At 41.4% G+C, this 14,938-nt stretch overlaps 1 protein-coding gene across 1 annotated transcript; it reads right to left on the bottom strand.

Annotated features, from left to right (window-relative positions):
* Positions 1–143: 143 nt before the first annotated feature.
* LOC128022271 (peroxiredoxin-6) lies at positions 144–9,595 on the bottom strand. Its single transcript, XM_052609644.1, has 5 exons — positions 9,442–9,595; positions 2,379–2,535; positions 2,156–2,302; positions 1,209–1,355; positions 144–1,126 (listed from the first exon to the last, which is right to left on the bottom strand). Exons 1-5 carry the CDS (start codon positions 9,570–9,572, stop codon positions 983–985), a joined length of 726 nt encoding a protein of 241 aa, XP_052465604.1. The 5' UTR covers positions 9,573–9,595; the 3' UTR covers positions 144–982.
* Between the last annotated feature and the right edge of the window lie 5,343 nt (positions 9,596–14,938).

Here is a 14,938-nt window from a genome sequence, read left to right as displayed (position 1 = left end):
AATCCCTGTGGCTCCTGATGACATATTGAGGTCTTATGAAGCAAAACGAACGGTCTGTGCAAGAAACTGAAGATAATTTACAACATTATTATCCATTATTGTAATCCAGAGTCTCAAACAGGGAAATCTGATTATTTTCTGCCCACTGGTTCTTTCAGACGGTTTGTTTCAGTGAACCGGTTCAATTCTCTAGTTTATGTAATCACACAATGACGTGATGTATACGCAAGAATATCATTAAAGCACACAATAATGTTTTGAAACATGGATGTTTTACTTGTCCAAAACATATAAAGTGAGTAAACTAGTCTTCATCATTTCACCTTTTTACATAAACAGTGAGAAATCATAAAAATGCTATTTTCGCTCCTTCATTCCAGCTCTCGGTTCACACATGCTCATATCAGCGGCTCATCGGTCCGAGACGAACGGTTTCCTCAGAACTGGAGCACTGAATCAGTTCATTCATCACAGGATCGGATTCGCCGCTGTTTCAGCTGATTTCCAGTCGGAGAGACTGTCAGGCGTCTGAAAGTGACTGGTAGATCTGTGATGCTCGAGCCATGAACTGGTTTATCTAGCTCACCAAAAAGAACTGGTTCAAAATAAATGATTTGTTTGTGAACCGGACATCCCTCCGAACCGTTTGTCTGGGGCTCTGGATTATAAATAATGTTCAGTTTCTTCCACAGACTGATTGTTTCACTTCTTAAGACCTCAATCAATCATCAGGAGTCACAGAGATTCATTCTGTGCTCCTCCAATATGCTTTCTTTTATTTCTCAAAAATGGGCAGCCGAGGAAAACATCACGTACATATTGGATGGCTTGAGGGTGTGTAAATTAATAATAAAAAATTTCATTTCTAGAAAATGTACGTGCCTGTAAACTGAAAAAGTGATTTACGCTTAAAATAAAGCATTAAAAACAAATCTGTGAGGACTTTGGCTTCTCGTTTCTGATCATCAGCTCCGTCTGTAGTTCACTGCTGATGTGCGCTGGGCTGTGGTGTGTAGCGCAGGTACTTCTTCCCAGACGGCAGGTCTTTAGTGTAGACTCCTGCAGGGAAGAGCGTCGAGGCCTCGGTCTCAGGGATGCTGGGAGGAACCATCACACTGTTCCCAGGCTTCAGAGCAGACCAACACACATTACACACAGACAGAAGAATCAACACAGCACTGATCAATCTCCAAACAGACGCTCCTCACCCTCCAGTCCACAGGCGTAGCCACGCGGTTGTGTGCCGTTAACTGTAACGAGTCAATGACACGCAGAATCTCGTCAAAGTTTCGTCCTGTTGTTGCTGGATAGAGAATGGAGAGCTTTAACTTCTTGTCCGGGCCGATCACAAACACCTGAGAGAAGAACACACCATTCAGAGCTCATTCAATGATAGTTTATCAAATTTCATTAAACTTTTACAGAATGAGGTATTTATATATATATATATATATATATATATATATTTAAAGTGTCAATAATATAAAAATATTAAAACAGCTATTCTATTTAAAGTAGTGTTTTGACACTTTAGATGAATAATTGAAAAACTATGTATCCCAGTAAAAGAAATATGAATAATTACATATTTAACTGCTCATATTTTAATTGAATTTTAATTTAATGATTTCACTCGGTAAACCTTTAGGATTTAATGAAGTGACGATGTCTGAATTGTACATCAAATTCATGGAAATGTTAAATAATTACATGAGTTTCACTGAGTATTAAATGTAAAAATAACATGCCACTTATGGCGGCCCATCTTACCCCAAGGGTCTGATTTTTATCTTTTTACTTCAAAGTAAAAACTATAATTTTCACTCCACAAATCTAAAAACTCTGATGTGTCCACAGATCCCTCATTAACAAATAGACACAAAAAAACGTAGATATTCATTGCAATACAATGTCATAGATCTCACTGATGAAATTAAAAATAGCATAAACATTCATCATGTGCTAAGATGAGATTTAATGCTGTCTAAAAAAATCAAGGTGGGGTGGGTATCTTATCCTGTCTAACCCTCATTAGTTTTATTTTCTTTACATGTTCATGTTCGCTGACACTTGTTGGCAAAAGAAAAGCCCAAAACTCTTTCCAGATTAATTTCCAGCCCAATTCTAAACCTGTATTCATGAACTCTGCACTTACACATCTGGCACTGAGTGGCATCCCGCTCTGGTCCTTCTCCTCCGGGTCCAGCATCCCCAGGGTCTCCACCAGCTCCCGCCGATCATCCGCTATGATGGGAAAGGGAAACTCGCTCCCAGGCTCCATGTTATTGTAAGCCATGATGTCCTGAAATCAGGCGTCGGGACTCATTACCAGTTCACAGTCTCACAGGAGCACACACTTCAGACTGACAGAGGCAAACCTTGCTCCAGCTGTGATGCTCCTCCAGGCGGTCGACGGAGAGCCCTATCAGCTTCACGTTGCGCTTGCTGAACTCAGGACTGAGCTGAGCTGCCCTGCCGAGTTCAGTGGTGCAGACGGGAGTGAAGTCTCGCGGATGAGAGAACAGGACGCCCCAGCTGATGGAGGAAACATGCTTCATTCATGGAGTAACAATCTCAAACATTTCAGTACTTTAGATGTTTCAGAATCCAACATCTAGTGTGGTAGCCAAGACCACATCAAGACCAAGACCAGCACTCCAGAAATGGGTCTTGAGACCAGTCTTGAGAACTACAACCCTACCTACAAGCCCATTTACTTCGTTTTTAATGTAAATGTGTATATAGAAATGAAAGCAGATTTTAAAACCATTCCTTACTTCATTACTTTTCTCATGCCAGGAAAAAACATTAAAAAAAAACATTGATTGCCAGAGAAGAGCCCCACTGACAGACGTGTCAAGGAATTAGCTGAACCACAGACAACGTGGTCTTTTCAGATGAGAGCAAGCTTATATTTCATTTGGAAACCAAGGTCCTAGAGTCTGGAGGAAGGGGGGAGAAGCTCATAGCCCAAGTTGTTTGAAGTCAAGTGTTAGGTTTCCACAGTCGGTGATGATTTGGGGTGAAATGTCATCTGCTGGTGTTGGTCCATTGTGTTTTTTGAAAACCAAAGTCACTGCATCCGTTTACCAAGAAATCTTGGAGCACTTCATGCTTCTAGCTTTGCTACCGTTCGGACGTTCTAGCTTACTGCTCTGTGCTTTGCTTCTTATTTCTGTACTTTTCTCAGATTTTTCTAAGATTTTTTTACTTCAGCAGATCAGCACAATGCTAACAGATTTTTGGCACAAACGCTAAAATTAAAAACGTTGTGACTGGAATAATACTACAAAAAGAAGACTTTGCCTCCCACTGCCAGCAGTTTACATTCCGGAGACGGGAAAACAACTGCCTACCAAACAGAAGAGAGAGAAAATGCCTCCTGTTGGATCTACTTGCTGCATGAACTGCTGCAAACTTCTACAAAGGATTGTGATTCTTGAAACAAAGTTACTTTCTGGACTTCCAAAACAGACGGAACACTCAGCAGACCGTCATCACGGACCCTCTCAGCAAACAGCCGGTGAGTCCCACGAATCCTCTGAATCTCAACAGTTTATACCAAGTGTAGAGGAACAAGCCGAAACTGATCACCACACTAATCGATGGCACAAACAGGGAGCAAGACCCAAACGAACATGAGACCATGAACATGAGAGATGAGAATCAGATTGTCACGAGTTTCTCGTATTGCTGCCATAGCTTCCTCTACCCCAGATTCGACTATGACAAGGCTTGTGAATACTGGTATTCTACCACCCCCTAAACATCTTGAGAACAGATTTGAAGCATTAATGAATGTGGCTGAGGAATCCCCAAATGTATTTAAACATGGATCTGATCAGCCAGCAGCAAACACCGCTACTAACAGGCGCTCAAGGTCGAGCAGACAGCAGCTTTCAGCTCAGAGCGCAGCCGAGCCCAGGACTCTGATAGTGGGTGACTCTGTTATCAGAAACATCCGTAGCAGGACTACAACAACATGCTGCCTTCCTCAAGCAACGGTCTCTGATGTGAACAAGGAACTTCAGAACATTCTGATGAAGCACAAGACTGCAAATCGAATCATCATCCATGTGGGGAAGAATGATATTCGGAAAGAGCAGTCAGAACTCCTTAAGAAGGACTTCAGTGAACTCTTTGAAACACTTCGAAGACTCAAAGTTCAGTCGTTCATCAGTGGACCACTCCCAGCAAGGGGAACAAATATGTTTTCACGGATGCTTGGCCTGAACACATGGCTACAAAGATCTTGTAATATAAAAGGAGTGAATTTCATTGACAACTTCAATCTTTTCTGGGGCCATAGACAATTGTTTAAACCGGATGGCCTCCACCCAAACAAACTTGGTGCAAGAGTGTTTAAGGACAATATCTACTTCTCCCTCCGTCATCCTTCAGCAGAGTGTGTCAATCCATTCAGCACACACACACACACACACACACACCGGGTCCGAGTCATCATGTGGTTGACATATCTCACAAGGACACTGATAACACCATGCAGACAAAACAATCACTGCTGATAGACACTATGCCTGCTGAGCCCTGCCCACAGAGCTCCTCACAGACAGACTGTGATGTATCAAAACAGCTACAAGATTCAGCACCCAAGTACGACTTTCTGGAAAACAGCCAGGGAAGCCAGGACAACACATCACAGCCACCGGAAACACCAGAGACACAGCCCATCTCACCAGACACATTATCCCTCTCTCCAGCATCTCCACTTCTTTGCTTCTCACAGAAAATGGAGGAATTGGTGTATGCTGGGACTAAACTCTCTCACTCATTCGCTGCTAGGCCGCAGATATCAACTAAAAAACGGCGGGCCCCCCAACCACCAAAGCCTGTGGGCCCTGTTCCTATGAGAGCTCTCCGACCGCTGCCACAACGCCAGGGCCCAAACCCTCTATCTGCTGAAGGTGAACCAAAAACAACTGATAGCAGCTCTCAGTGATATGTGTCGGGTCCCGCTATAATAGCAGCAACATTCACAAATGTTTACAGAACAAGCGGGAACCCAGTGTGCCTGTAGCTTTCTCTATTTCAGTTTTATCACGTGATAGAAAGTCTAAGGCCTTCTCAAGCCGAAAGGCAAACTCATCTAATCTGCGGCCTATTATGCATCAAACTAAGATTGATGTAAAGACACCAAGCACTGCCATCAAGTTAGCACTTTTAAACATTCGCTCACTAAAAAATAAATCATTTCTAATCAATGACTTTATAACCACAAACAATCTGGATTTTATGTTTCTAAATGAAACATGGCTAGAAGACAGCTGCAGTGCAACAATCCTAAATGAAGCAGCGCCTCCTAACTTCACTTACATGAGTGTTTGCAGGACTGTTAGGAGTGGTGGGGGTGTAGCTGCTCTATTTAAAGATGTCTATCAATGCAAGCAAGTGTCATTTGGTCAGTACTTGTCTTTTGAATATCTAGGGATTGTGCTGAAAGGTGCTCCACGCATTCTGTTTATTATTATTTACAGGCCTCCAAAATACTCTCCAGCCTTTGTTGAAGAGGTCACAGAAATGTTATCAATGATTTCCTCAGAGTTTGACTGTTTTGCTATTGCAGGGGATTTTAATATTCACATAGATAATGCAGAAAACAAAACTACAAAAGAAATGATAACGGTTCTAAACACTTTTGACTTTTCACTATCTGATCACTTGTGTATTTTCTTTGATATATTGATCTCTGCTACCACTGAATCTAGATCTGTCTCTGTCAGAAGGAGATGCATAAACGAGAACACAAGTGTACTATTTATGGAGGCTATATCTTTAACACCAAGCATTTCTGCAGACTCTGTTGATACTCTCCTTGATTCCTTCAACTCAAAAGTTAAGAATGTTATTGATGATATTGCTCCAATAATAAGAAAACAAACAGACAGAAATCAGTTTGGAGAAGATCAACAGTAGTTCAGACTATGAAAAGACAATGCAGAAAAGCCGAGCGGATGTGGAGGAAGACAAAACTTGAAATCCACTATAGCATCTATGAAGACATCCTTCATGCTTTTAATGTGAAACTAGCCACAGCTAGACAGAAATTCTTCTCAAACCTTATAAACAGTGACAAACCCCCCAAGTCAGATTCCCAGTGATATGCTATCAGACAGCAAATGCAATGAGTTTGCTTCCTTCTTTTCTGAGAAGATCATAAATATCAGGAAGGCGATTAGCATATCCTCTAGAAATGCAGAGGTCAGACAGATTTGGCCAAAATATCAAAAAGATTCTATGTCTATTTTTGAAACAATTGGTAGCTGCTTGGGAGCAGATCTTTTAGAAGTCGTGAATGCCTCACTTCTCTCTGGGACATTTCCAAACTCCCTAACAACTGCAGTTGTACAACCATAGACTTTATAAAAGCATGGACGTAGTGTTTGTAGCGTCACCCACTGGTTTCCAAAGAGCATTTCTGAAGCCAAAAGTGTGTAGAGCGGGCCGTCGCCATTACGTGTCACCGTGCGAGTCTCCCAGATAATCAAAAATGGGCAAAAAGGCGGGAGCTGGTTGCTATCCATCTGTCACTCAAGTGGCCGAGCCCTTAATTATGCAAAACTTTTAGGCTTAATATAATTTAAACAGATGAGTGAAAAAAGGCTCACATGTTTTTTTTTTTGTTGTTGTTGTTTTGTTTTTTTTTTGCTGTGAAGTTGGGTATCTTAACATGGGGAATCTATGGGATTGACTCTCTTTTGGAGCCAGTCTCTAGCGTCCAGTTGATGAAGTCAAGTCACCTTTATTTATATAGCGCTTTAAACAAAATACATTGCGTCAAACCAACTGAACAACATTAATTAGGAAAACAGTGTGTGTCAATAATGCAAAATGATAGTTAAAGGCAGTTCATCATTGCTTTCTGGAGAAATAAGTTCACACTCAGCATACTGAACAATATAACTGTTATGAGTCATAGTCCTCTAGCAATGCTATAATAAGTCTGTCATAAGTGTGTAATTTTGGCACAAACTATTTTTCATCTCAAGTCGGTGGATAAAGGAAGTGTATGTGTGATACTGGTGTCACAAGCACTAATTTCCACAGTAGAACATGTTAATAAACTGAGACTCTTATGTGTAAGGTTTAAACACTGCCTTCTGTGCTCTCTAATACTACATTAAACAAATGTATTCATAACATGACATTGAACATAACTGTGTAATATGCAATTAGTTGTGTATTTTTTATTGTATAAAACAGGTGGCACTTTCTCCTTGCTTTTCTCTTCTGTTATATCAGTTATTATACTAAACAGTTATGGACAGTAAGCAGAATGAACATTATCTTTGTTACATACAAAGCAGGACAAAATTATCCAAATGAAATTTCTATTTATTCCTATTCTAATATGCTTGAGAGTGCATGTAAACACTGAAACTGAAAGGACTGCACATGTGCGTTGATGTAGAGGTCTTCACAGTGCACCTGGGACCCGTACGGGTTCGGGTCTATATTTTAAATGATCAGCTGGGTTCAGTCGGGTCTGATCTATTACCTCGGGTCCCGGGTCTGTTTAACATTGTGTGTAATACCTGTGCGATTGGAGTCATCGGAGAACACCTGGCCATGATCAAACACTGCTTGTGTTTTTTGTAACTTGCAACTTGTAAAATTAGGAAAAGAAAAGTGTGAGCCAAAAAAAAGCGATCTCTCTCTCTCTCTCTCTCTCTCTCTCTCTCTCTCTCTCTCTGCTGTTAGAAGCAGAGTGCGCAGACTCAGAGTTAATGTAAGTGCATGCACGGTAATATTGCGTGCAGGCTTGACACACTTATATTTAATATATTTCAAATCAGCAGCACAATCTGACTGGATTGAAGTTACAAGATATAAACAAAAGAAAGGTGAAAGTGTATAGCTTTACATTTCAAGGCAAAGGAGATCGTTTCCTATCAGTTTTGCTGAATGGGTTAATCTCTGAAATTAGGAAAGGACTGTAACAGGAAAAAGGGTCTAGGCTTCCCTACTAACACCAGTCTGACTGATGAAGAATTGCTGATAACTGTAAGAGATGTGGCACGAGCAGGAAATCAAGCAGAGGCAGAGCCACAACAGTCACAGAGAAATTATTAACGCAACACACTTGTTTTTGCCCTCATTTTTCATCAGCTGAACTCAAAGATCTAAGACTTTTTCTATGTATACAAAAGGCCTATTTCTCTCAAATATTGTTCACAAATCTGTCTAAATCTGTGTTAGTGAGCACTTCTCTTTTGCTGAGATAATCATCCACCTCACAGGTGTGGCATATCAAGAGACTGATTAGACAGCAGGATTATTACACAGGTGTGCCTCAGGCTGGACACAATAAAAGACCACTCTAGAATGTGTATGGGGGGGGGGGGGTCTGAAAACCAGTCAGTATCTAGTGTGCTACACGCAGTAACACATCTCCTTCACACACAGCTGATCAGGATGTTGATTTTGGCCAGTGGATAAGCTCCCCTCCTCTCTCAGCGAGTGATATCTGTGAGCTGGATCTAGAGAGGTTTACCAACATGATGACTAACGGACCACAGAGATGAGACACGGGTCAAGTGTCTGTCTGCTGAAGAGATTTTGGCAGTGACTTTGAGTATTTTGAGGACCAGTTAATAGATTTTCTGAATGTCAGGCTGAAACAGATGAATATGAACACTGTTAAACAGACAGAAAATCCTCTAAACCACAGATCATTGAGTTTCTCAGGGTTGAATGACGGCCTGTCCTGGTAACTAAAGAGCCATCACTCAGTGCATCATTACGGTGAAGCCTCTTCATCACTACAAGACATTCAACGAAAGAGTCTGCAGGACTGAAATCACTGAACACACACGTCTGTGCTGCTCATACACACTCTGTAGGACTGTTAGGAAGTACCAAAAAATGACCAAACAAGGTCAGAAAAGTCAGGTTTTATTATTCTTGCAAGGATGTTTAGTCCACAGCATAAGGTCTACCTGAACCACACATGCACACACACACACACACACACACACACACACACACACACACACACTCACACACACACACACAACATGTATTTAGCTGACTCTGGTCTTTATGTGTGTCAACCTCTGTCAGCATTTTCATGTACCCGAAGTGGTAAAATTGGTGTCACTGACCTACAAACACAACCACAATTCAGACAAAGACAGGTTTGGACACAAAGCAACTCTGCATGTAGTTCATTGTGAGGAAATTATAAGGGAGACTCGCTTATAGCCATGCCACCCAACTTAAATCTTAAATCCAAGTCATTCATTTCAGTTCATTACCAGTTAATAATAACAAGAACACAGAGGAGGATAGAAAGTAGAGGAATACTGTGAGAGTGACTTCAGGAAGTGGGCATTGAGAATAAAACTGCTGTATCTATGATGAACAACACATATAACACACAACACACTCTCACATCACAAGACACATGCTCTCATCACTTACGAATCTCCCAGATAATCATGTAGTTTCATTCTGCCAAACGTGGAATCGGCTTCGAAGTTGGGAAAGATGTCTCCTAACAGCATCCCCGGCATCCTGCAGCATCTGTCTGTCTCTCGGTCTCTGTGGTGCATGCTGGGAAGTGTGGTTTGGTGTGTGGGAGGGTGTGAGAGAGTAAGCGAATTCTTCTCTACACGTATGACTCAAAGAACGTGAAAAAGCAAGTGGTTGTGTTCTTCTATAACTGATAATCAAAAGAGCTTTGCGTAGCTGCGTAGCCAAATTCCAGTTTGATTCAAGTCCGTCATTGGAGGATGTGTGTACTTTGGAAAAACAATTTACATAAAATTTTCATGAAAAATGTCACCTGCTCTTCAAGCACAATGTTGTTGAGTAACGGCATCACACTTGTTTGTGATCAGTATCAATGGCATGTGACATAACCTGTTTGCTCTGAATATTCAAGCCATTCTCTCACTGACAGTCATTCTTCTGATGGTGAAGGGTGAGCGATGGACGACATCGTACGCAGTCAGGAGCTCAGAGACTCAGGCAGCAGCAACACTTTCATTCTTTTCATTTTCATGTTGAAAAGAGCTAAAGCAATGCAACCTTGAAATATTGTACTAGGTTTGTGCTTTTAGCTGTGCAGGACGTTTAAAGTCATGAAATGAAACAAATGGGGAACACTTAATCAGAATGAGCCTTTGTGTAACATACTGCCCTGAACTCTTGCTGTTTTAGCTTAGTGTTCACACTAGTAAGATGATGCACTTGGCAGATCTATTTTTTAAATAGTCTACTTTATCATTAAAATCCCTTTTCACATTCATCTTACGCTGGTTTAATTATTATATGATTGCCATTTTTTTGTAAAAACTGTCAAATTTCTTAGTCTAGTGGTAATATTTTTAGGTTTTGTATAATTTGTGATGATAAACCGTAATAGACATTCCCAGAAATCCCTGTGTGATTATATTTATACAGTGTTTTGTGTTAGACTTTCTGTTGTTTAAGTCGTTTACTGCTTTATCGTAGTGTTGTGTGTTAATCTGATGGTGTTTTGTATCAACTGTACATGTTTAAGGACAGATCACTTATAAACTTATATTGAACTCTCTTCAAGTGTATTAGCTGTATTACAAAGCAGATTTTGGAATTTCAAGTAGTTTGGTATATTAAAATAATATCATTTTAAATATTTGTAGATTGTAAAATAGTCTCCGTATGGTAACCCTCGTTCCCTGATGGAGGGAACAGAGACGTGTGCTGTATGAAGACATATGGGGAATCATTCTTTGGAGCCCAATCATCTCTGAGAATATCAGAAAAGGCCAGTGAAATGCGAATGGAATTGTTGTGCAAATTTTGCATGTGAAGCCACCCTTGTGCGTACGGGGAATTAAACGGTTGTGGCGTGTACATCACACTTCAGCCTTGTTCTGAGGAGCCGAGGAAGTGTTGCTATTCCATCCATCAGGGAACGAGGTTTACCATTCGTAACTGAGATGTTCCCTTTCTGTTGTTTACTATGACATGTGTCGTATGACAATAAAGGCTGATGATGTCACTTCCAGGGAGGCGTGCCCAGGGCCTGTGGTACACGCCCCCATCCCTTCATCAATCAATCCCCTTTATTTATATAGTGCTTTAAACAAAATACATTGCGTCAAAGCACTGAACAACATTCATTAGGAAAACAGTGTGTCAATAATGCAAAATGATAGTTAAAGGCAGTTCAGTGAATTCAGTGATGTCATCTCTGTTCAGTTTAAATAGTGTCTGTGCATTTATTTGCAATCAATCAATGATATCGCTTGACTCCACCTCCATGTCAAAACAGTGCCAGAAAGTGTGTAACACATATGACCGATGCCGATGAGCTGAAGGCCACTGTCAAAGAAACTTGGGCTTCCAGACGACCTCAGCAGAGCCACAAACTGATCACCTCCATGCCACGCCGAACTGAGGCAGTAATTAAAGCAGAAGGAGCCTCTATCAAGTATTGAGGACATGTACAGTAAATAAACATACTTTCCAGAAGAATGGTCTTATGAAGTCTTCTAATTTGTTTAGAAACAAATCAATTGGTGGTTTTTTGTTAAATGTAAGCCAAAATCATCACAATTAAAAGAACCAAAAACTTAAACTACTTCAGTCTCTGTGCACTGAATTATTTAATACAGTTTTTACAGGACCGTCAGGCACAAGAACAGTTTCTTCCCCCAGGCAATCTACCTCATAAAAAGTTTAATGTTCCCCACTTATGCAAAAAAACCTGCAATTTACTTATATTTATTTGTTACCATCTTTATTCTAGAACATTCCTGCATCACACTCTATTCTATTCCTAATATTTTTGCAATATTTGTCTATTTATATATATATATATATATATTTAAAAATGTCTGTGTGTTGTTGTGTCTGTGTACTGGAAGCTTATGTCACTAAAACCATTCCTTTATGCACACCATACTTGATAATAAAACGCTTTCTGATTCTGATTTAATTTATATTTAACAATTCTTTATTTTTGTTTGCAAAACTAATTTTTTTTCCCAATACTTTAAATTTCCTTTGCAAAACTTTATTTTTTCTTTTGCAATACTTCAATTCTTTTGCAAGTATATATGGCCCTGTTTTGACTCCATACTATTACTGTATCAATGCAGAATTTTCCACGTCCACACAGCGATGCAGAGATACAATGATTGATTTCAACACCTCTAGTTTAGACAAACTCATTGATATCATTCTCTCATATATCGAAACAGACCAGTACTGCAAACCTGTAAGCACATTATCTTATTTAAATATTATGCTTTGTAATGGAAAAACAAACTTCTTGCAAAACATTTCTTTACATTAGACTCATCATTCAAAACCAACAGCTTTTGTGTTTCATTTGGGAACACTGTGTTTTAAGTCATATGATGCGATTTCAAGTTTTCTTTTCTCTTAGGAGTGTTACAAGCTCTTGGTGCATGAAGAAGATCTGTAAAGTTTCAAAGACTAAAGTCTCAAATCCATAGAGATATTCTTTATTAAAGTTAAGACTCTGCCACGCCCCCTAAAACACTTCGTTTAAACACACTCCACATCTCTACATCACTGTGTGGAAATATTTGAGTAATGTTGCCCAAATGTTCATGCAAAGAAAGAAGGTGTGGTTTCAGTAACACAGTTAGTGTAGAAGCAGTCATGTCAGGGAAATGTGTGTGTCTCTAGGAGAAAGAAAAATAAGTTTATTTGTCTTCTGAAAGTGAGTCTTCTGAAAGAGTTTTCATTGATCATGGTTACTGCTGTTTGCATCCCACCACAAGCAGACACCAGTCTGGCTTTGTCTGAGCTTCACGATGCGCTCAGCAGCAACATCAACAAACAGCCCAGCTCCACAGCCGAGCGGCAACCTCACTCTCTCTCTCGTGAAGCCAATAAGGAAGTGACAAAAACTGCAATTCATCGACTGGCCGCTTGAGGCTGGCTGCAAAAGGGAGTCAGTCCCATAGACTCCCCATGTTAATCCGCCCAACTTTACAGTCTGGTTCAAAAAATTATTTTGGTCTATATTGCTAATTTTGCCCTTTATGACAACTGTGAGGGGGGTGAATCCGTTTAAATTATATTAAGACTTAAAGTTCTGCATAATTAAGGGTGTGGCCACTTGAGTGACAGGTGGATTGCTGCTGCTGACAATGCCGTCGTGCTAGGTGGGCGTGGCTTCAGAAATCACGGAGTCACCCCGGAGTCAAGTCAGGTCACCATTGACACTCCGGAGTGTCAATGATCTTCATGGGCAAAGTCAAGTCTCTGGTGATATTCATGGGTAAGGGCAAGTCACCAATGATCTTCATGAGCAGAGTCAAGTCATCATTGATCTTCCTAAATCCAGTCTAAACACCACAGAATTACCAGAACCTCTCCACGTCTCTGCTGAACTACCAGAACCTCTCCTCGTCTCTGTGGTACTTCCCGAGCCTCGTCACGTCTCCTACTTGCCTATCCAGACTTGCTCTCCTGTGTCATCGATCCCACTGTGGTGGTGCTCGGTGCTGCCCGGGAGGTGGGCTTCTGTCTCGACCGCAAGGCTCCAATTCCGCCTTGCTCCTCTCCGGATTCCTGCCCTGTCGGTTTGGCCCTGGGCCACTGAATGTTATGTTAATTCCTGGACATGTGCTTTGTTGTTGTTTTGTCTTTGATTTTTACTCGTCTTCTCTCTGTTTCCCTATATGGACCTGGCCCCTAGTACCTCCCCCTGATCCTCTGCTGGTCCACCTCCCTTCTGGGTTCCTTGTTTTTGTTTTTTGCACTTCTTGTCCCTGTTTCTCCATTTTACCTGGCCCTCCGTCCCTCCCCCTGGTCCTCCACCGCTCCACCTCCCTCCAGGTCTCTGTGTTCCTTGGTCTCTTCTTGTGTTGAAGTGGAGCATCTGGTAGCTGCTCTGTGGAGGAGGGGATAATGTCACGCTGTCTGGTCTCACTTCCGCATAGGCACCTCACCGTAGGCACTACAATTCCACAAAGCATTGTCCCTTCATCACAGTAATTGCACTCCTGTTAATTGCACTCAGGTGTCTTCACTTGATAGTCATTACCCTGCATATATTAACCGGTCTTTTTCTGTTTGTCTTCATGGAGTCCTTTCATTCCATCACCCAGTTTCCTCATCTTCCGAGTTTCCTCGTCTTTAGAGTTTCCTGTTCCAGTTCCTATTCCTGTTCCTGTACCTATCCCTATTGTTTGATTTCTGGTTTTGACCCAATTGTTGGATTCTGATTTTGGATTACCCTTTAAACCACACTGCGTTTGGATCTCTTGTCTCCTGTGTTTTCCTGGGTTCCGATTGTAGCACTCCATCCCAGATAATTTGGATCCTCTTCAGTTTGCTTATCGCCCAAACAGATCCACTGATGATGCCATCTCTCACATCCTGCACTCTTCTCTCATGCAGCAATAACAGGAACTATGTAAGGCTGCTATCCCCTACTGGGGAAGTCGTGGCCTAATGGTTAGAGGGTTGGACTCCCAATCGAAGGGTTGTGAGTTTGAGTCTCGAGGCTGGCAGGAATTTGTGCAGTTTGTGCAATGTACAGTTCTCTCTCCACCTTCAATACCACGACTTAGGTGCCCTTGAGCAAGGCATCGAACCCCCAACTGCTCCCCGGGCGCCGCAGCATAAATGGCTGCCCACTGCTCCGGGTGTGTGCTCACAGTGTGTGTGTGTGTTCACTGCTCTGTGTGTGTGCATTTCGGATGGGTTAAATGCAGAGCACAAATTCTGAGTATGGGTCACCATACTTGGCTGAATATCACTTCACTTCACTTCACTTCTATTTATTGACTATAGCTCAGCTTTTAATACTATATTCCCCTTAAAACTAGCTTCTAAACTCATAGACCTCGGCCTGAATTCTTCACTCTGCGACTGGATTCTTGATTTCCCCACCGGCAGACCTCAAGTGGTGAAACTAGGCCAGTACACCTCTAGCTCCATCACCCTG

This window comes from Carassius gibelio, chromosome A2 (assembly GCF_023724105.1).
Source record: "Carassius gibelio isolate Cgi1373 ecotype wild population from Czech Republic chromosome A2, carGib1.2-hapl.c, whole genome shotgun sequence".
In the NCBI taxonomy this organism is placed as follows: domain Eukaryota; kingdom Metazoa; phylum Chordata; class Actinopteri; order Cypriniformes; family Cyprinidae; genus Carassius; species Carassius gibelio.
Note: the sequence above shows the minus strand (reverse complement) of the source record. Positions and strands in the feature narration are given on the sequence as shown.